General features: G+C 47.8%; 1 protein-coding gene across 4 annotated transcripts in view; it reads left to right on the forward strand.

Annotated features, from left to right (window-relative positions):
* LOC140410879 (NADP-dependent malic enzyme-like) overlaps positions 1 to 18396 on the forward strand; it is a 955016-nt gene extending 936620 nt beyond the window's left edge. For all 4 annotated transcript variants that reach the window (XM_072499644.1, XM_072499640.1, XM_072499642.1 and 1 more), the window contains 2 exons: positions 11328 to 11426; positions 17167 to 18396. In XM_072499644.1, coding sequence (XP_072355745.1) covers positions 11328 to 11426; positions 17167 to 17334 — 267 coding nt within the window. In that variant the 3' untranslated portion in view covers positions 17335 to 18396. The remainder of the gene's footprint in view (positions 1 to 11327; positions 11427 to 17166) is intronic.
* The last annotated feature ends 3221 nt before the right edge of the window (positions 18397 to 21617 follow it).

Here is a 21617-nt window from a genome sequence, read left to right on the forward strand (position 1 = left end):
CGGAGCACCCGAAGAAAGTCCACGTAGACTTGGAGAGAGCATGAAACTCCGCACAGACAGTGACCCAAGCCAGGAATCGAACCTGGGAACCTGGCACTGTGAAGCAACCGTGCTAACCACTGCAATACCTACCATGCCGCCTATCACATGGATATCACATGGACCGAATTGAATTGGCTGAAGACTGGCACCTGTAATGCTGGGGAAACTCTAGAGAAGGCCGAGATGGATCATCCAGACGGCACTTCTGGTCGAAGATTGTTCTGGATGATTCAGTCTTATCTTTTGCACTGGTAATCAGAACTCCTCCACCATTAAGAATGGGAATATTTGTGGAGCCTCCTCCTCCAGTGAGTTGTTTAATTGTCCACCACCATTTATGCCTGATCTGATCCATTGGTTGTGGAATTTTTTAGTTCTTTCGATGACTTGCTGCTTATGCTGTTTGGCATGCAAGTAGTCCTGTTTGTAGCTTCACTGGGTTGACACCTCATTTTTAGGTATTCCTGATGCTGCTGCGGGCATGTCTTCCTTCAGACTTCATTGAACTATGGTTGAGCTCCTGACTTGGTTAGACTCATAGAATTTACAGTGCAGAAGGAAGCCATTTGGCCCATCGAGTCTGCACCGGCACTTGGAAAGAGCACCCTATTTAAGCCCACATTTCTAACCCAGTAACCCCAACTGACCTTTTTGGACTCTAAGCGCAATTTAGCATGGCCAATCCACCTAGCCTGCACATCTTTGGACTGTGGGAGGAAACAAGAGCACCCGGAGGAAACCCACGCAGAGTGGGGGATATGCTGGGCTATGAGATTACAGATTCTGATTGAGTACAATTGTGCTGCTGTTGATAGCCCACAGCGCCTCATGGATGCCCAGTCTTGAGTTGCTAGACATGTTCAGAGTTGAGTCCATTTTGTATAGTGGTACTCAATACAATGGTGGATATTCTCAATGTGAAGATGGGACTTTGCCTCCACGTGGTCTGCACGGTGGTCACTCCTATTGATACTTTCATGGACAGCTGCATCTGCGGCTATCAGGTTGGTGAGCATGAAGTCAAGTATGCTTTTCCGTGTTGTTGTTCCTTAACCACCTGCTGCAGGCCCAATTTAGTAGCTATGTCCTTTAGGATTCGGCCGGCTCGGTCTGTGGTGGTACGACTGAGTTACCTCTGGTGATGGATATTGAAATCCCCACCCAGAGTACATTTTGCTACCTTGCCACCTTCTTTTGTCGATTTGGAAGCAATGGACGTATTAGCGAGAGGCAGCACGGTTTTGTGAAGGGGAGGTCGTGTCTCACTAACTTGATAGAGTTTTTCGAAGTGGTCACAAAGATGATTAATGCAGGTAGGGCAGTGGATGTTGTCTATATGGACTTCAGTAAGGCCTTTGACAAGGTCCCTCATGGCAGATTGGTACAAAAGGTGAAGTCACACAGGATCAGGGGTGAGCTGGCAAGATGGATACAGAACTGGATACAGAATCCAAAGAATGGATACAGAGATGGATACATCTTGCCAGCTAGGGCATAGAAGGCAGAGAGTAGCAATGGAAGGGTGTTCCGCAGGGATCAGTGCTGGGACCTTTGCTGTTCGTGTAATATATAAATGATTTGGAAGAAAATGTAACTGGTCTGATTAGTAAGTTTGCAGACGACACAAAGGTTGGTGGAATTGCGGATAGCGATGAGGACTGTCAGAGGATACAGCAGGATTTAGATCGTTTGGAGACTTGGGCGGAGAGATGGCAGATGGAGTTTAATCCAGACAAATGTGAGTTAATGCATTTTGGAAGGTCTAATGCAGGTAGGGAATATACAGTGAATGGTAGAACCCGCAAGAGTATTCACAGTCAGAGAGATCTAGGTGTACAGATCCACAGGTCACTGAAAGAGGCAACACAGGTGGAGAAGGTAGTCAAGAAGGCATACGGCATGCTTGCCTTCATTGGCCGGGGCATTGAGTATAAGAATTGGCAAGTCATGTTGCAGCTGTATAGAACCTTAGTTAGGCCACACTTGGAGTATAGTGTTCAATTCTGGTCGCCACACTACCAGAAGGATGTGGAGGCTTTAGAGAGGGTGCAGAAGAGATTTACCAGAATGTTGCCTGGTATGGAGGGCATTAACTATGAGGAGAGGTTGAATAAACTCGGTTTGTTCTCACTGGAACGACGGAGGTTGAGGGGTGTCCTGATAGAGGTCTACAAAATTACGAGGGGCATAGACAGAGTGGATAGTCAGAGGCTTTTTCCCAGGGTAGAGGGGTCAATTACTAGGGGGCATAGGTTTAAGGTGCGAGGGGCAAGGTTTAGAGGAGATGTACGAGGCAAGTTTTTTTACACAGAGGGTAGTGGGTGCCTGGAACTCGCTGCCAGAGGAGGTGGTGGAAGCAGGGACGATAGTGACATTTAAGGGGCATCTTGACAAATACATGAATAGGATGAGAATAGAGGGATACGGACCCAGGAAGTGTAGAAGATTTTAGTTTAGACAGGCAGCATGGTCGGCACAGGCTTGGAGGGCCTTTGTTCTTTGATACTTCCTCCAAGTTATATTCAACATGGAGGAGTACTGATTCATCAACTGAGGGGTGACGTTACGTGGTAATTAGCAGGATGTTTCCTTGACCATGTTTGACCTGAGGTCATGAAACCTCATGGAGTCCAGAGTCATTGATCTCGACTCCCAGCCAACTCCCTCCCCACTGTATACCACGGTGCCGCCAGCTCTGCTGGATCTGTCCTGCCAGTGATACAGGACGTACCCAGGAATTGTGATGGTGGTGTCTGGGCGTTATGATTCAGATATGATTCTGTGAGTCTGACTATGTCAGGCTGTTGCTTGACTAGTCTGAGACAGTTCCCCCAATTCTGGCACAAGCCCCCAAATGTGGAGGACTTTGCAATGTTGCAGGGCTGGGTTTGGCATTGTCTTTTCCAGTGCCTGGCCGATGCCGGGTGGTCCATCCGGTTTCATTCCTTTTTGTTTCCTTTGTAATGGTTGAATACAACTGAGGAGCATGCCAGGCCATTTCAGAAGGCATTTAAGAGTCAACCACATTTCTGTGGATTTGTGGTCTGGAGTCACATGTAGGTCAGACATTTACACCCCTCCGACTTCCCTAGCAATCTGTTGAACAATACAATCCACTGGACAGTGGTATGGTAAGTAAGTAGATCTTCTAATGAGCACAGTGGGCAGCACTGTTGCTTCACAGCTCCAGGGTCCCAGGTTTGATTCCCGGCTTGGGTCACTGTGTGGAGTCTGCACGTTCTCCCCGTGTCTGCGTGGGTTTCCCCTGGGTGCTCCAGTTTCCTCCCACAAGTCTCGAAAGATATGCTGTTAGGTAATTTGGACATTTTGAATTCTCCCTCTGTGTACCCAAACAGGCGCCGGAATGTGATGACTAGGGGCTTTTCACAGTAACTTCATTGCAGTGTTAATGTAAGCTTATTTGTGACATCAATAAAGATTATTATTGTAGTGTGTGTTCAAAAATTGTGTAATTTCCACATTCTCTATTGCATTATTAACACGTTTGTCCTTCTAACATTTTAATGCATTATTCAGTAAATATTGTGTTTTCAGCACATTTTCGTCTGCTGAAATTTGGATAAAAGCAATTTCAACAAAGATGCTCTGATGCAAATTTTTATTTTGACATTGTTTTTTAATAATTTTGGAAACACAGTAAAGTATTTTACATTTTCCTGTCTTCTCCAGCCATTTCTTGAATATTAGATTTGCCATCTGTTTACTTATCCTTTGTTGTGGTCCCTATTAGGAACATAAGACTTAGGATGGAGAGTAGGCTATTCGGCCCTTTGAGCCTGCTCCACCATTCAAGAAGATCATGGCCTATCTGGTGTGATCTCAACTCCACTTTCCTGTGTGCTCCCCCTAACCCTTGGCTTCACTTGTCTATCCAAACATTGTCCAAATTGTACGGTGGTAGTGCCACCGTCCATGACCCAGCCTCTACAATTTTCTGGGGAAGACAATTACGCATACTAACAACCGTCTGAGAGATTAAAGATTCTCCTCATTATAGTCTTAAAAGGGAGCCCTCTTATTCTTAAACTATATCTCCTAGTTCTAATATTTCCCTCGTGTAAGTGCCCTCCCAATGGTTACTCTACCAAGCATCTTGGGCGGGATTCTCCCAGCCCGGGGCCGGGAGAATCCCCGCAACCGGGCCACGCCTCCCCGACGCCGGTGAATCGGTGCCATTGGCGTTGGCGCGTTTGGCGTGGCGCCGGATGCCGGCCACTGTACGCGGCCGGTCTGCCGATTCTCCGGCCCAGATAGGCCGAGCGGCAGCTCTAAAAAGGCACAGTCCCGCCAGCGCCCTCCATACCTGGTTGCTGCCGGCAGGAACACTGCGCGCAGGGTCGGGGGGGGCAGCCTGTGGTGGGGGGAGGGGGTCTCCGACCCCGGCGGGGGGCTCCGATGGGGCCTGGCCCGCGATCAGGGGCCCACCGATTGGCGGGCCGGCCTCTCGCTCCCCGGGCCTATTTTCTTCCGCGCCGGCCCCTGAACTCCCGCGCCACGTCGCGTCGGGGCTGGCGCATTGAGGGAGGCCACCACGCATGCGCGGGTTGGCGCCGGCGCCACTGCACATGCGTGGATCCCGCAGCGCACAGTTCGCGCCGGGATGGGAGGCTGGAGCGGCGTGCTCAGCTCCAGTGGTGTGCTGGCCCCCTGTATGGGCCAGAATCGATACTCCCAACAGCCCGTTCACGCTTCCGACGACGTGGACACTCTGCCGCCGAATGGGAGAATCCCGCCCCTCGTATGTTTCAATAAGATCATATCTCAACCTTCTAAATTTCAATGGGTATAGACCCAACTGTTCAACCTTTCTTTATAGGATAATCCCTTCATCCAAAGAATGAGTCAAATGAACGTTATCAGTACTGCTTCTAAAGTTTAAGAGACTAAAACGTTGCATAATTATCCTGATGTGGTCTTACCAACGTCCTACTTTTATATTCCTTCTCCCTTGCAATAAACACCAAAATTCTATTTGCCGCCTTAAACATTTATTGTACCCGCATACTAACTCTTTGTAACTCATGTAGGAGAATGCCCAGATCCCTCCATACCACCAAGTACTGCAATCTCTCTCGATAAAAATTTCCATTCTTCCTGCCAAAATGGACAGGTTCACATTTTCCACATTGTCTGTTAAATTATTCACACTTGTCTGTTAAACTTTTGGGCACTCACTTGACCTGTCCAGATCCTTTTGCAGATTCTCTACTCCTCTTCATCTTTCTGCAATTGGCATATTTAGTGACCATGCCAAATTATTGATGCAGATTGCAAATTGGTCAGGTCCCAGCACTGATGCCGTTGGCACTCTATTAGTTACAGCTTTCCAACCTGAAAAAGACCCATTTACCTCTACTCTGTTTCCTGTTAGAGCTAACCAATCCTTTATGTGTGTTAATATGTTTCCTTCTGCACCATGTTCTCGTGTATTATATGGCAACCTTTGATGTGGCATGTGTTAAATGCCTTTCGGAAATCTCAGTACACCACATCTGCAGGTTCGTCTTTATCCACCGTACTTCTTAATTCCTCAAAAATCTGGATTAAATTAGTTAAACATGATTTCCCTTTCACAAAGCTATGCTGCCTCTGCCTGATCAAGTGATTTTCTAATTCCCATTGTAACTGCCTTAATGCATTCTATGACAGATGTTAGGCTAACTGGCTTGTAGTTTCCTGCTTTCTTCCTCCCTCTTTTTTGAATACAGGTGTTATATTTGATATTTTCTAATTCTCTGGAACCTTTCCAGAATCTGAAGGAATTTTGGAAGATTATAACCAATGCATCTGATCTCTGTTGCTACTTTTAAGACCCTACGATGCAGACAACCTGGTCCTGGGAATTTGCCAGCTATTGGGTCTAATAGTTTTCTCAGTACCTGTTATCTCGTGATGGTGATTGTGCACGTTCACCCTCCCGTTCACTTTTGATTTTTTTTTAAAGTATTTTTATTGAATTTAACCATGTTTTTTATTAAGGCATTTATTTATAAATAACTTATATATAAATATATATATATATCTCCACTGCCCCACCCACCTTGCCATTCCCTTTCACCCACCCTGCCTTCCCCATTTTAACCCCTGACCCCCCCCACCCCCGCCACTGCTGACGTTGTAACTATCCTTGAAGAAGTCGATAAACGGTTTCCATCTATGGGAAAACCCCTCCCGGATTTTTCGAGCCTAAGGAATTCCACAAGGTTGCTCGCCCACCCCCCCGGCTTCGGTGACCCCGAGTCCCTCCACTCCAACAAAATCCATCTCTGGGCTACCAGGGAGGCAAAGGCCAAAGTATCGGCCTCTCTCGCCCCCTGGACTCCTAGGTCTTCGACACACCAAAAATCGGCACTTCTACTCTCAGGGCAACCTTCACCTTCAGCACCTCGGAATTACGTCTGCGAACCCCTGCCAGAACCCATTCAGCTTCGGGCATGCCCAAAGCATGTGAACATGGTTCGCGGGCATGCCCGCGCACCGTCAACAACTGTCTTCCATCCCCTCAAAGAACCTACTCATTTTGGCCACCGTCATATGCGCCCTGTGGATTAATTTGAATTTAATAAGGCTAAGCCTAGCCCACAAAGAGGATGCATTCACTCTCCTCAAAGCCTCCTCCCACAGCCCAGCCTCCATTTTCCGCCCCAACCCCTCTCACTTCCGTTTGACATCTATCGGGGCTCCCTCCCAGCCCATTAACTCCTTATAAATCTCCGACTCCCTACCCTCGCCAACTTCTGCTTTCGACACCACCTGGTCCTGCAGCCCAGGGGGAGGCGATAGGTCGGGAAAGGATGGCACCTGCTTCCGAACATAATCCCACACCTGTAAGTACTGGAACTCATTCCCGCTGGACAGCTCATACTCCTCTTCCAATTCATCTAGACTCTAAAAGCTGTCCCCAACCGTTTGATCCCTGCCCACCGCCACTCCTGAAACCCCACGCCCAACCGCATTGATGCAAATCTATGATTCCCACAGAGGCAACCTCCAACCTCAAATGCTGCTGCCACTGTCCCCACACCCTCAGGACTGCCCCACCACCGGGCTCGTGGAGTATCTGTCCGGCGAGAATGGCAGAGGCGCCGTCAACAGTGCCCCAAAGCTTGTGTGCTTACAAGATGCTGCTTCCATCCACTCCCACACCGACCCCTACCCCACTACCCACTTCCTAACATGCTATATTCGCTGCCCAGTAATAGTTCATTATATATAGCAAGGCCAGCCCCCTTCTTTACCTGTGAGAATTTCCCCACCCACACAAACCCCAAAATCAAAGCATTCATATTATTGAATAAGGCCTTTGGAATAAAGATTAGAAGGTCCTGGAAAACAAATAAGAACTCAGGAGTACTATCATTTTCACAGTTTGCACCCTCCCCACCAGCGACAACAGGAACACATCCCATCTCTTAAAATCCCCCTCACCTACTCCACCAACAACGCCAAATTCAATTTGTGTAGTTGGTCCCATCCCCACGCCATTTGGCTGCTCAAATACTTAAGGCTCACCCCCACCACCTTAAACGGTAGCTCGCCCAAGCTCCTCTCCTTCCCCCGGCCGAGCTCCTCTAAAATGCTCATGATCCCCTTAATACCTCCCAGTGGATCCAATATGTAAAGCAGTAGATCGTCCGCATATAGTGAGACCCTGTGCTCCACTCCACTCCCCACCCCCCCACCCCCCCATCCCTTTCCAACTCATTGACACTCTAAGCGCCATTGCCAGTGGCTCTATCGCCAAGGCAAAAAGCAATGGGGAGAGTGGGCATCGCTGCGTCTTTACACTCGCTACCGGTGCCCTATATAGCAACCGGACCCAATCCACAAACCCCTGCCCGAATCTGAACGGTCCGAGTACTTCCCACTGATATTCCCATTCTACCCGATCAAAGGCCTTCTCCATGTCCATAGCAACTGCCACCTCCACATTTTGTCTCTCCGAGAGATCGTTTTCCTGTTCAATATACGTCGAACGTTCTCCAACAGATGGCTCCCCTTTACAAACCCCGCCTGGTCTTCCCCTATCACCCCAGCACACAGTCCTCAATCCGCTTGCCACACTGCTCCGGGTCCTGATCCTTATCCAAAATTAAGGATATCAAAGCCTACGATAATGTAGGAGGAAGCTCCCCCTTCTATCTCGCCTCATTATACGTTCTTACCAGCAGGGACCCCAGATCGTCCGAAAATTCTTTTTTAATTCTACCGGGAACCCATCTGGGCCCAAGGCCTTCCCTGCCTATATCGCCCTCATACTCTCCATCGCCTCCACCAGTCCAGTGGGTGTCCCCAGCCCCTCCACATGGTCCTCTTCCACCTTGGGGCCTGCAACCTCTCCAGAAATCGCCGCATTCCCTCTCCTCAGGCTTGGGGGCTCTGATTTATGTAACCTATAGAATTCCTTAAAATCCCCATTCATCCTCACCGAGTCCAAACCACCCCCCAAGCAACGCCTTTTCCACCACAAAAAAGTCAATGCGGGAGTACACCCTGTGCACATGGGAAAAATGCACAAATTCCTTTGCTCTTGGCCTCCCAAACCTCCATGGCTCCACCCCCACCCCCCATATGCTCCATATGCCCCTTCAGCTCCTTTGCCACCGCCGACACATTCCCCGACCTTTGGCTTGACCAATCCAAACTTGGCTATGTAAAATCCGCCTCCCAGTGTGAGTCCAGCTCGGGAATCTTCCCCAGCACCCACCTCATAAACTCCAGTTTGGGGCATAAACATTTACCAGGGCCATCTGCATCACCTCCAGCTTCCCACTCACCATCACAGACCCCCCTCCCCCCAAAATCATCCACATGGTCCCCACCTGGAACGCCACCCAATTGTTCGCCAACACCGGCACTCCCCTCGTCTTCATATCCCATCCTGAGTGGAACAATTGGCCTACCCATCCTTTCCTCAGCCTTGTCTGATGTCTGATCCCATATCTTTAAATGGGTCTCTTGTAGAAAAGCCACGTCCGCCTTCAGCCTCCTTAGGTGCGCGAACACACCTGACCATTTGTCCGGCCCATTCAGCCTCCTCACTTTCCATATGATCAGCCTGGTTTGGGGAGCTCCACGCCCCCCTCCTCTGTCGATCAACCTCATCCCTTTTTGGGCCAGCCCGCTTCACGCGACCCTCCAGGCCCACGCTTGGATGTCCACCATCATCATTCCCATTTCAGCTGCGCCACACCAACTGCACCCGTGTAGACATCCCCCCTCCCCCCCCCCCAAAATGAAAGAACAGCCCCATCCCCCTCCACTGCAACAACCACCTGACCACCCGCTAACTAGCCCTTCGAGCCAGCCTGTCAGCCCTTGCCCAAGTCCTCCAAACCTCCTACCCCACCCTTATTCACCCCCCCCCCCCCTCCACCACACTCCTAAAGAAGCAAAGAAACAGAAAAACAGCTGCACTCACCCTTGATGCTCCCAAGGACCCCGCCACCAAGCCCAACAAAACATTTCAGAGGAGAAAAAGCTCTCCAACAACCACCAAAAGAAACACCTCCTCACACCACTTCCAAAGTTCAATGTCCTCCTTCTCCTGCCAGTCCATTGTCTCTCAAAATCTCCATCGCTTTCTCTGGAGTACCATAATAGTATTCTCGATTCTGGAAAGTTACCCAGAGGCTGGCCGGATACAGCACTCCAAACCTCACCCCCTTCTTGAAGAGGGCAGCCTTGACCCGATTAAACCCGGCCCTCCTCTTCGCCAGTTTTGCGCTCAGGTCTTGGTACACCCGCAGCTCGTTCCCCTCTCAGGTGCACTTCCTCGTCTGCCTCGCCCACCGAAGAATCTTTTCTTTGTCCAAGAAGCGACGCAACTGCACCACCATCGCCCTCGGCTGCTCGCCCCCCCTATGGCCTCCTCATCAGGGCCCTGTGCGCTCGACCCCCCTCACCCATCAGCTTTTCCAACCTCTGCTCCTTCGATGCCTTCAGGCATCCCATGATCCACAGGTTTTGCCTTCTGGGTTGGTTCTCCAGATATTCCACCTTTTTCATCAGCCTCTTTTGGGTCTCTCGCATCACTCCCACCTCGGCCACCAACGAGGCAAACTGTTCCTCATGCTCCCCCACCACCACCTCCACTTTCTGGATTGCCTGGCCCTGGGACTCCAGCCTCTGCTCCACTTGGTCAATCCCTGCTTTTAGATGCTCGACCACATTGGCCAGGTCCTGGGCTTCCCTCCTCTGCTGGCTGAACTTTTTATTTAAGACGTCCACCAGCTGGCCCCGTTGACCACATCCACCCCTCAGACTGGGAAAGGACTGAAAAAAATCCACCTTGAGTGGGAGCTACCAAATGTGCGACTGCTCACTCCATGGCCGCCATCAGAAGTCATTCTTTGTTGTTTTTAAAAGTCTTTCTGTTTGAAAATAAGCGTTGTCAATATACTATTATCTCATTGGGGTCTTGGAAAAATTTAAATGCATCAAGGTCTCGTTGAGAGCATAGAAGTGGATGACGGCTTCAGGGATCGGGGAACGTGCCCAGGATAGGATTAGTGAATGGGTAATGTTCAGGGTATCTGAAAACAAACAAGTATCCAATAAACTTCCCTTGCTATATTACTGTGACTTTAAATGTGATTGGTCATTGTGATGGAGTTTCACTGATGATCTGTAGGGTACAGTGAAAGAAACTCCTTGTTTTTTTTCACATTATATTGACCTTGGCAGGAGAAAAGAAACTTATTCAATAGTTCATTCTGAAAATTGATGAAATTGGGGCTGAGGCTGGTAGGGAAATTGGGCATTGTGTTTGAGGCAGCACATAGGATGGCGCAGGCAGAGTTGGTGCAGGGATGGGAGGTATTGAACGCTTGACAACGTGAAATGAACTGAGATGTTTGGAGCCTGGCTTGGCTCCAGGAAAATATGGCCAATGTCAGTTCTTCGGAGTGGGGGCTGAAGGGCTGAGGCCTGGCGGTGCTTTGGGAATGGGGGAGTTCTGAGATTTTGTAGCACCTGGAAAAGCTGATCGGGGCTACAGGAGTAACAGAACTCGAGAGGATGATGTCTGGGGCACTAAAGCTGGTTTAACGTGAGACTGGTTTCTAAAAAATGGAGAGGGGAATACCAGAAATGAAGGTTGGTACTGTGATTGCACAATTTGTTTCTCAGCTGTGGTGCATCTGTATGAATTTGTAAAACTAGTAAAAAAAACAATCATTCTTATTGATCTTATTGGCAAGAGTATTTGATTTTAATAACATACAAAAACCTGGATCTTTCTTGTGTGCTTTCACTCCTTCCAGACAATAGTTTCACAAGTACTTGAGGAGCATTTGGCTGAGGGTCGCTTATATCCTCCACTTAGCACCATCAGAACTGTTTCCTCAGCAGTGGCTATAAAGGTAATGACATTAATCAATTTATTATATATAAGCTTTTTGGATTAAAACATTAATAGCAGCACTTTGAGAGATTTCTGTCAGAAAAATATTGTCAGTAGCAGTGCATACGAGAGGGCTTTCTTCAAATGTTGCATTATTTTATAACTTCTATAAAAGGCACAAGCCGACTCAAGATAAAGTATTCTGGTCTATCAGAATGAAAAGGCAAGAGTGATTGGACCCAGATTGGGGAGGGAGCGGGCAGAGGTAGAGTGATGAGGGGAAGGAGGATGAAGAATGAAAGGTGTAGGAGAAAGAACGTGAGGAGAATGTGAGGAAAGGGGAGCAGGAAAAGCTAAAGTTGAAGCAGCGAGTGAGTGACAAAATTGAAGCCCAAGGTATAAAAGGGAGTTTAAGAACAGGAGGAGCTGGGGCTGTTGGTGCATAAATCTTTTAAGTTGGTGGGACAGGTTAACAATTAAAGGATATGGGAACATGGACTTTTAAGTAGAGACAAAGGTAGTGCGGCATGGCCAATAGATGCCAGGAGACCCCTCTTCCGGGTTCTGCCTGGCTCGCCACGCCTCGCGATATTGTGTTAGATATGAATCCTGACCGTTTTGGGCGTGATCAATATTTTTCAAATTTGCATATCAGAGCGAAACCGCTTGTCTCACTCTAATATGCATTCCTCAGAGGTGCCCAAGGTGTTGGGATCTAACCCCCTCACTGTTCAGTGCTGCTCTTCACAAACAGGGAGCAGACTGAACAGCACTTGAGGGTCTCCCAGGGGGTCAGAGGCCGAGGTGCTTGCCCTCTGAGTAGGATGGCACCCTGGCACTGCTGGTGGCATTGTCAGCCTGGCACCCTTGAAGTGTCACCTGGGTGCCAGCCTGACACTGCCAAGGTGCCCAGGTGACAAAGTCAGCTGACAGGGGGACTGCCAGGCTGATATTTTACTCGTGCTGGAGTTCAGGCCTGCGCGGATGCAGTGGGGTGTGTGGGGCCCCCGAGGTCCCCCTTGAGTTGGGGCTTTCGGGGCGTTCGAGAGTCATGTTGAGGGGTCGCGAGATTGTCATAAAAATGGCTCCGGCAAGCGGAGGTCCTCAGGAAACGGGGCTAAGTGCGGCCTTGCCGGGGAGTTCCCCACTAAGGCCCCGGATCGAACCAGTGTCCCGATATATAGCTCATCCTGGAACAGCCAGTGTCTGTTGGAGTTTAGAAGATTGGGAAACTCTTTGGTTGAAACATAATATCCTGAGGGGATTTGACAGGGTAGGTGCTGAAATAATGTTTCCTCTTGTGGAAGAGACGAGAACTAGGGGACACAGTTTAAAAATAATGGTCTTCCATTTCAGATGGAGATGAGAATCTTTTTCTCTGAAAGTCATGAATCTTTGGATCTCCCAGAGCAGTGGAGGCAGGGATATTGGATATTTTCAAGACAGAGTTAGATTCTTCCTGAGAAGTGAGTCAAAGGTTATCAAGGGTAGACGGGATGTGGAGTTGAGGCCACAATTAGATCAGTCATAATATTGAATGGTGGAGCAAGCCCGAAATCCTGAGTGACATACTCATGCTCCTAACTTGTATGCTCATAGATATGTTTGTAAAACAAGATCTAATACTGAACATTTAAAAACATTAGTCTTCCATTCTGGTAATCACATTTTAGGAGGATATAGAAAGGCTGTAGGGAGAGAACAAGAATGGTTCCAGGGATGAGGGATCAAAGTTACATGGATAGACTGGAGAAGGTAGCATTAGCATTATCTAGCCGAAGACATGATTTGAAAGAGGTGTTTTAAATCATGACGGATTTAGATAGAGTAATAATTTCCAGTGGCTGAATGTCAATGACCAAAGGGACGCTTTTGAGGTGACTAACAAAATCTGGGGCAGCATGAGGATAAAAACTTTCAGCAGTGACTGGTTAGGATTTGGAATTCATTGTCTGATACGACTGTGGATAAAGATCCAGTAGCTTTAAAAAGGGATGAATAAATACTTGAAAGATAAAAAATGGAAGAGATGGAGGGAAAGAGCTGTTGAGTTGGACTAACCAGAAAAGAGTTGGTGCAGACTCGAAGGGCCGAATGACCTCCTATGTGCTATGCTATTCAGCCTTTCTATGAATTAGAAGGATGGCAGGGAGAAAATGAACAATTTAAATAGGCCAATCCACCTAATCTGCACATCGTTGGACTGTGGGAGGAAACCAGAGCATCCGGAGGAAACCCACGTAGACACGGGAGAAAGTACAAACTCCACATAGACCGTCACTTGGGACCCTGGGCTGTGAGGCAGCAGTGCTAACCACTGTGCCACCGTATCGTCCTGGTGAGGGGTGAAGAAGCCCAGTCAGTGGATAAGAAATTGGGAGGGGCAGAGCTGGAGTGATACGTAGAATGGGGTGACAGGGGAGGGGCATTGGGGGATGTGGAGATGGGGGTGCAGGTGCAAGAAGAAAATAATTCTTCATGTAAGCAAAAGAGTAGTCCTCAGAGTGCTAATTGGACAGGAAGACGGTCAAAGGAGGTGAAAGAGTGGGATTTTTTGCCACTGCTAGACAAGGTTTTGCGATGTTTATGAAGTGCAAGTGTGCACAAACATGATGGTATGTAATGGTGAACAGGCAGGCAGTCAGCAACAGATGGTGCGTAATGGTGAACAGACTGCTGGTCAACAGGGGGTGGTGTGTAATGGTGAACTGCCAGCTGGTCAGCAGCAGGCGGTATGTAATGGTGAACAGGTAGTCAGCATCAGATGGTGTGTAATGGTGAACAGGCAGCCGGTCAGCAGGAGACGGTGTGTAATGGTGAACAGGCAGTCAGCAGGAGATGGTGTGTAATGGTGAACAGATAGCTGGTCAGCAGGAGGCAGTATGTAATGGTGAACAGGCAGTCAGCAGGAGGCGGTATGTAATGGTGAACAGGCAGGCAGTCAGCAGGAGACTGTAATGGTAAACAGACAGCTGGTCAGCAGGAGGTGAGTGTGTAATGGTGATCAGGCAGCTGGCCAGCAGCAGATGGTGTGTAATGGTGAACAGGCAGCTGGTCAGCAGCAGATGGTGTGTAATGGTGGACAGGCAGCTGGTCAGCAGGAGGCAGTGTGTAATGGTGAACAGCCAGCTTGTCAGAGGAGGCGGTGTGTAATGGTGAACAGACAGTTGGTCAGCAGGAGGTGGTGTGTTGTGGTGAACAGACTGCTGGTCGGCAGGAGGCAGTATGTAATGGTGATCAGGCAGCTGGTCAGCAGCAGATGGTGTGTAATGGTGAACAGGCAGCTGGTCAGCAGGAGGCAGTGTGTAATGGTGAACAGCCAGCTTGTCAGAGGAGGCGGTGTGTAATGGTGAACAGACAGTTGGTCAGCAGGAGGTGGTGTGTTGTGGTGAACAGACTGCTGGTCGGCAGGAGGCAGTATGTAATGGTGATCAGGCAGCTGGTCAGCAGCAGATGGTGTGTAATGGTGAACAGGCAGCTGGTCAGCAGGAGGCGGTGTGTAATAGTGAACAGACAGCTGGTCAGCAGGAGGTGTGTGTGTAATGGTGAATAGGCAACTGGTCAGCAGGAGGTGGTGTGTAATGGTAAACAGACAGTTGGTCAGCAGGAAGCAGTATGTAATGATGAACAGACAGTTGGTCAGCAGGAGGCGGTGTGTAATGATGAACAGATAGCTGGTCAGCAGGAGGCAGTATGTAATGCTGAACAGACAGTTGGTCAGCAGGAGGCGGTGTGTAATGGTGAACAGACAGTTGGTCAGCAGGAGGTGGTGTGTTGTGGTGAACAGACTGCTGGTCGGCAGGAGGCAGTATGTAATGGTGATCAGGCAGCTGGTCAGCAGCAGATGGTGTGTAATGGTGAACAGGCAGCTGGTCAGCAGGAGGCAGTGTGTAATGGTGAACAGACAGCTGGTCAGCAGGAGGCAGTATGTAATAGTGAACAGACAGCTGGTCAGCAGGAGGCGGTGTGTAATGGTGAACAGACAGCTGGTCAGCAGGAAGCAGTATGTAATAGTGATCAGGCAGCTGGTCAGCAGCAGATGGTGTGTAATGGTGAACAGGCAGCTGGTCAGCAGGAGGCAGTGTGTAATGGTGAACAGACAGCTGGTCAGCAGGAGGCAGTATGTAATAGTGAACAGACAGCTGGTCAGCAGGAGGCGGTGTGTAATGGTGAACAGACAGCTGGTCAGCAGGAAGCAGTATGTAATAGTGAACAGACAGCTGGTCAGCAGGAGGCGGTGTGTAATGGTGAACAGACAGCTGGTCAGCAGGAAGCAGTATGTAATGGTGATCAGGCAGCTGGTCAGCAGGAAGCAGTATGTAATGGTGATCAGGCAGCTGGTCAGCAGCAGATGGTGTGTAATGCTGAACAGGCAGCTGGTCAGCAGGAGGCAGTATGTAATGGTGAACAGACAGCTGGTCAGCAGGAAGCAGTATGTAATGGTGAACAGACAGTTGGTCAGCAGGAGGCAGTGTGTAATGGTGAACAGACAGCTGGTAAGGAGAGGGGGAAGCTGTGGTGAGGCTGGGCAAACAGGTTGGAGTTGAGGGGTGGGGGACTAGCAATGGACCTAGCAATGGATAGACAGGGGAATAGCATTGGAGTGCTCATGTGAAGCTTTTGGCCTGGAAGGGAAGGTGTGAAGGAGGAGAACTGGGCAAATAAGTAGATGATGTGGGTGGTCGTCAGGAGCCAAAGAACTGTAAAAATTCTAGTTTTATCTATTTTACTTGCACATTATAAAAAATGCCTGAAATAAGATCAGAAGAGGCTGGAAATACTCTGGTCAGACAACACCTGTGCAAACCAAAAGAATCAGTAGATGGAATGTTATTAACTGGATACGTTTGGTGGAGTTTTTCCATTTAATTCAGTGTCAGACTGCGAATGAAACCCAGCATGTAGCTCTCCAGCTGCACAAGCAAGGTTTTAGTGCAGATTTTCAGGAGCTGAGAGAAAAGAAAATGAGTCGGTGGAGTTGATGGCATCAGTCTGGCAGGGTGGGGACCGATAAGACTGGCTCCACAGAGGTCAGGGTGCCCCCCCTCAAGGCCCACATTGGGACAGCCCCCCCCCCCCCGCCCCCCCCCCCCCCCCAATGCCCACATTAGTGCTTCCCCTCCCCCCAAGGGTCACATTGGGGACGTTCTCCACCCCCCCCCCCAAGGCCCACATTGGTGCAGCCCCCTCCCCCAAGGCCCACATTGGAGCAGAGCCCCCACTTCCCTCCCCCAAGGCCCACATTGGGGCAGCCTCCGCAATGCCCACAATGTCTCCATTTGTGGGCAGGAACCTCGTTATGTCAACGGCGACGGGCGTGGAAAATCTGGAAGCGATATCTCGCTGGCACAAATTGCTTTTCCTCACTCCTGGGATATTTCCCCCATTAACTCTGCTTCTGTCTTCACAAGGTTCTCTCTGACCTGTTAAGTATTTCCAGCAGTTTGAGTTCATTTCCGATTTCCAGAATCTGCAGTGTTGAATTTTTTTTTAAAACTGTTCTGGTTTGTTTACCTTGTGCTACAGGTGTAGTAGGTGTTTATTACGGGTTTTCTGCTGCCACACATGTAGAATGTATATTTAAAATAGGGTGTTTCTATCAATGTTAAAGGAATGACTGATAGAAAGCAAACATACAAAAAGCTGCAGATCACAATTGGAATGATTTAGGATGTTTTGAAAAAGGTTCAAGGAGTGCATGACTGTGACCCAATTCCTGCCGCAGGACTGAACCTTTTGTGACACCTTTTTCTTTTCAGGTTGTTGAATATGCATTCCAAAATGGTATGGCATCTTTGTACCCAGAGCCTGAAGACAAAGAATCTTTAATCTGTTCCCTGATTTACAGCACTGACTACGATGAGTTTCTAATTGATTCTTACACCTGGCCTGAAGAAGCCTCAAAGATTCAAACTGTCAAAAAGTAAAAGCAGTTTCCCGAGAGTGTTGGCATTAAATAGAGTTATATCATCATTCTCTTATAAATTTTAAAATTTGCTTCCAGGTGTTTTGGTTTCTGACATGGATGTATTTTTTCTGCAACTAGAAGCTTTCTTTCTATTACCCAATGATAATCTTTCAGTTCTCGTTGTCTTTGTACCTCTCGTGTCTGTAACACTCATTCGTGGCACTCATTCACTAACAGTTGGGAAATAGTCAAGCAGTTTGCTAACAAGATCCAATTGTTAAAATCAACCAACACTCCCACCAACTACACCCAGATATTCTGGATGCCTTTCCGACCAGAAGTAAAATTTGAGCCCACCATTCTTCTGGTTAAATTATTTGGATGTTAGATGACTCCAGGGGAGAAATAACCCTTTATATAAAATAAAATTGCTTTCTAATATTAAATGAAAGGGAATAAGTTATGAGGAATCAGTTGATTGCTGCTGTGATCTCTGTTCTAGTTGCAGATAAACTTTCACATGTTTACATTGCAGATGTTACTGATTTTTGTTTTAGCATACAGTTGTAGCCTTAAGTTAATACAAAATATGCATTTGGCATAATATTCCACCCTGTTTTTAAAAAAGACTATTGAAAATCAAATAACTCCCAAGATTTTCTAAAATAGCATGAGCATGATGAAGGAGTAGTCAGTAAGAACATTTTCCGATTGAGCATATTGCGATTTTTCAGTGGTCCTTTTGCTCAAGTAATTAACTTGAATTTCAAGAGGAAAAAATGAATTAATGCTTAAAAATCTCACATTAAAGATCAATGTCAGGTGGTGAAAAAAAACAAGGGCTGACAAGTTAAGTGTGCTTTAAAATTTGATGTTTGGATATGATGTTGACCTCCAAAACCTTCCCCTGTTGAGTTCCTATACCTTCCCCCTCCTCAGATAAGTTACTGTAACTTACACAAGTCTTTTGAACCATAATACAACTCTTCCATACATCGTACAGTCATGAGTGGTATGCTGTATTTCAGAAATGCATGGGTTACAAATTACATGGAAAAAAAATAAAGTGTTTGGTGTATCATTTGTTGCATCAGTTGCATTGTTTTCTCCAATATAAGCAAACACAACTCGATGTTAAAATACAAGACGGAAGCTGTGTACTAAAAGAGCAAGTGCTGGGTAAGTAGAAATCTAAAGTTAAATCCGGGTATATTCTAATGAGTGCTCTTTTGTTCTTGTAACAAATTGGGTCAATATAAAATAATTATAGACAGGAAGCATGAATTTATAAATTGGCTTCATATACAAGCTTATGGAAGAAGATCTCCTTGGTCTTTCTGACCATTGGGGAAGTGGGGCTGGGGTGGTGCTATCTAAATTTTATTGGAAAATATTTTTATTCAACTTTTTGATATTTTAGTATTTTAAATACACAACATAGCAAAGAAAAAACAATACAAATCCCCCTCAGTAAATTCAGCCAAATACCCCACTTTACCCCCCCCCCCCCACCCCACCTAATAGCTGACGGTAACCAGCTCCTATAAATGTAGTATGCACAAGCCCCATCTCTCGTGAAATCTCCCACTCTTCTGAAAGCAAATTTCACCTTTTCCAGATACAAAACTTCATTCGATCCCCCAGTCACACCGAGGCACAGGGTGGAGTAACTGACCTCCACCCAACTGGACCTACCAGCGATCAGCGATGTGAAGGCTAAAACATCTGCTCCCGCTGCCGTCTGCAGCTCCGGAAAGTCCAACACCACAAATATGGCCCTCAGGGGACTGGGCTCCAAATCCAAGTACAAGAGCTCCAACATGGTGCTGAAGAACAACCTCCAAAATTTCTCCAACTTAGGGCAGGACCAGAACATGTGCGTGTGATTAGCCGGGCCCCTCCGACACCGCTCACAAGTACCCTCCATGCCTTCAAACAACTGGCCCATCCTCAACTTCGTCAGGTGTTCTCTATGTACTACATTTAGCTATATCAACCCCAGCCTCGCACGTGAGGTTCAGGCATTTGGAGTTCCAAGATTTTGACCCCAATGATGGTGAAGGAATGGCGATATGGTTCCAAGTCACAATGCTGTCTGGCTTGGCGGGGAACCTCCAGGTGGTTCTCCAAGTGGAATCTTGGTGAGTTTCTGCAGTGCATATTGTAGACAGTACATACTGCTATCACTGTGCGATGATGGTGGCGGGACTAAATATAAGTGGATAGGGTGGCAACCAAGTTGGCTGCATTGGCCTGGATAGTGTCAAGATTTTTGTGTTGTTGGAACTGCACTCATCAGGGAAATAGACAGTATTCCATCATCCTGACCTGTGCCCAGTAGCTGGTGGGCAGGCTTTGGGGAATCAGAAGATGAGTTAATCTGACCTCTTTTAGCCACAATATTTATGTGGTTGGTCCAGTTCAGTTTCTGGTCAATGGTAACCCACAGTATCTTGATGGTGGGGAATTCAGTGATGGTAATGCTGTTGAATGTCATAGAGAGATGTTTAGATTCTCTTTTGTTCATAGATCATAGAATTTACAGTGCAGAAGGAGGCAATTCAGCCCAGCTGCACCGGCTCTTGGAAAGAGCACCCCACTTAAGAGCGTGCAGACTCCGCACAGACAGTGACCCAAGCTGGGAATCGAACCTGGGACCCTGGAGCTGTGAAGCAACTGTGCTAACCACTATGCTATCGTGCTGCCCCATCCAGTGTGCCACATGCACTCATCCAGTGTGTCCAGTTAAAAGACATATCTTTTGTGATGTTCTTCATGGTTCTAATTGTGTGATGGTTGGCATAGTGTTCACAAAGACCGCAAACAGCTTTTATGTTGAACAAAGCTGTAGATTTATTTACACTACTTAATTGGATTCAACACTTCCTCCTATATAATATGCAGTTGATAAGAAACATTCAGTCTATACTCATCTACTACTAATCGCTACATGAACTATGATATGCTCTCACTCACACTATCTTCCCCACAGTCTGTCTTCTAGCTTTCTCCTCAACCTCTCACCCACAAGGCTTGGCATTGATGCCTTATATAGTTCTACATCTAGCTTCCTCTAGTGGTTTGATTTGGACATAACATTAACCCTTCCATAGAACAGCGCAGAAGGAGGCCATTCGGCCCATCGAGTATGCACTGACCTACATAAGCCTACGCTTCCACCCTACCCCCGTGACCCAGTAACCCCAGCTCACCTTTTTGGACACTAAGGGCAATTTATCATGGCCAATCCACCTAACCCGCATATCTTTGGACTGTGGGAGGAAATCGGAGCACCCGGAGGAAACCCACGCACACACGGGGAGGATGTGCAGACTCCGCACAAACAGTGACCCAAGTGGGAATCGAACTTGGGACCCTGGAGCTGTGGAGACTGTGCTAACCACTGTGCTTACTGTGCTGTTTGAGGTGGTCAATGCCTGGCACCTGGTGAGGCATGGAGCAGCACGGTGACATAGTGGTTAACACACTGTCTCACAGCGCCAGAGACCCAGGTTCAATTCCGGCCTTGGATGATTGTGTGGAGTTTGTAGTTTCTCCCCATGTCTGCGTGGATTTCCTCTGAGTGCTCTGGTTTCCTTCCACAGACCGAAGATGTTCTGGTTAGTGGATTGGCCATGGTGTCTGAAAGGTTAGGTGGGGGTTACTGGGATGGTGTGTGGGACGAGGTAGGTTGCTTTTTCCAAAGGTCGGTGCAGACTTGATGGGCCGAATGGCCTCCTTCAACACTTTAGGGATTATATGAATGGTACTTGCCATTTGTCAGCCCAAGCATGGATATTGTCTAGGTCTTGCTGCATTTGGACAAGAACTGTTTCTGTATCTAAGTAGTTGTGAATGGTGCTGAACATTGTGCAACCGTCAGTGAACATCCCCACTTCTGACCTTCTGAACGAAGGAAAGTCATTGATGAAGCTGCTGAAGATGGCTCATCCTTAGATCTGATTGGATTTGTTTGTTTATTGTCACGTGTACCAAGGTACAGTGAAAAATATTTTTCTGCGAGCAGCCCAACAGATCATTAAGTACATGAAAAGAAAAGGAAATAAAAGAAAATACATAATAAAAGATTAGAACGATTGTAAGTTAAGGGGCTGTTTAGCACTGGGCTAAATCGCTGGCTTTGAAAGCAGACCAAGGCAGGCCAGCAGCACGGTTCGATTCCTGTAACAGCCTCCCCGAACAGGCGCCGGAATGTGGCGACTAGGGGCTTTTCACAGTAACTTCATTTGACGCCTGCTTGTGACAATAAGCGATTTTCATTTCAAAAGTGGATCTGTTAGG

Source organism: Scyliorhinus torazame, chromosome 4 (genome assembly GCF_047496885.1).
Source record: "Scyliorhinus torazame isolate Kashiwa2021f chromosome 4, sScyTor2.1, whole genome shotgun sequence".
Taxonomy (NCBI): Eukaryota; Metazoa; Chordata; class Chondrichthyes; order Carcharhiniformes; family Scyliorhinidae; genus Scyliorhinus; species Scyliorhinus torazame.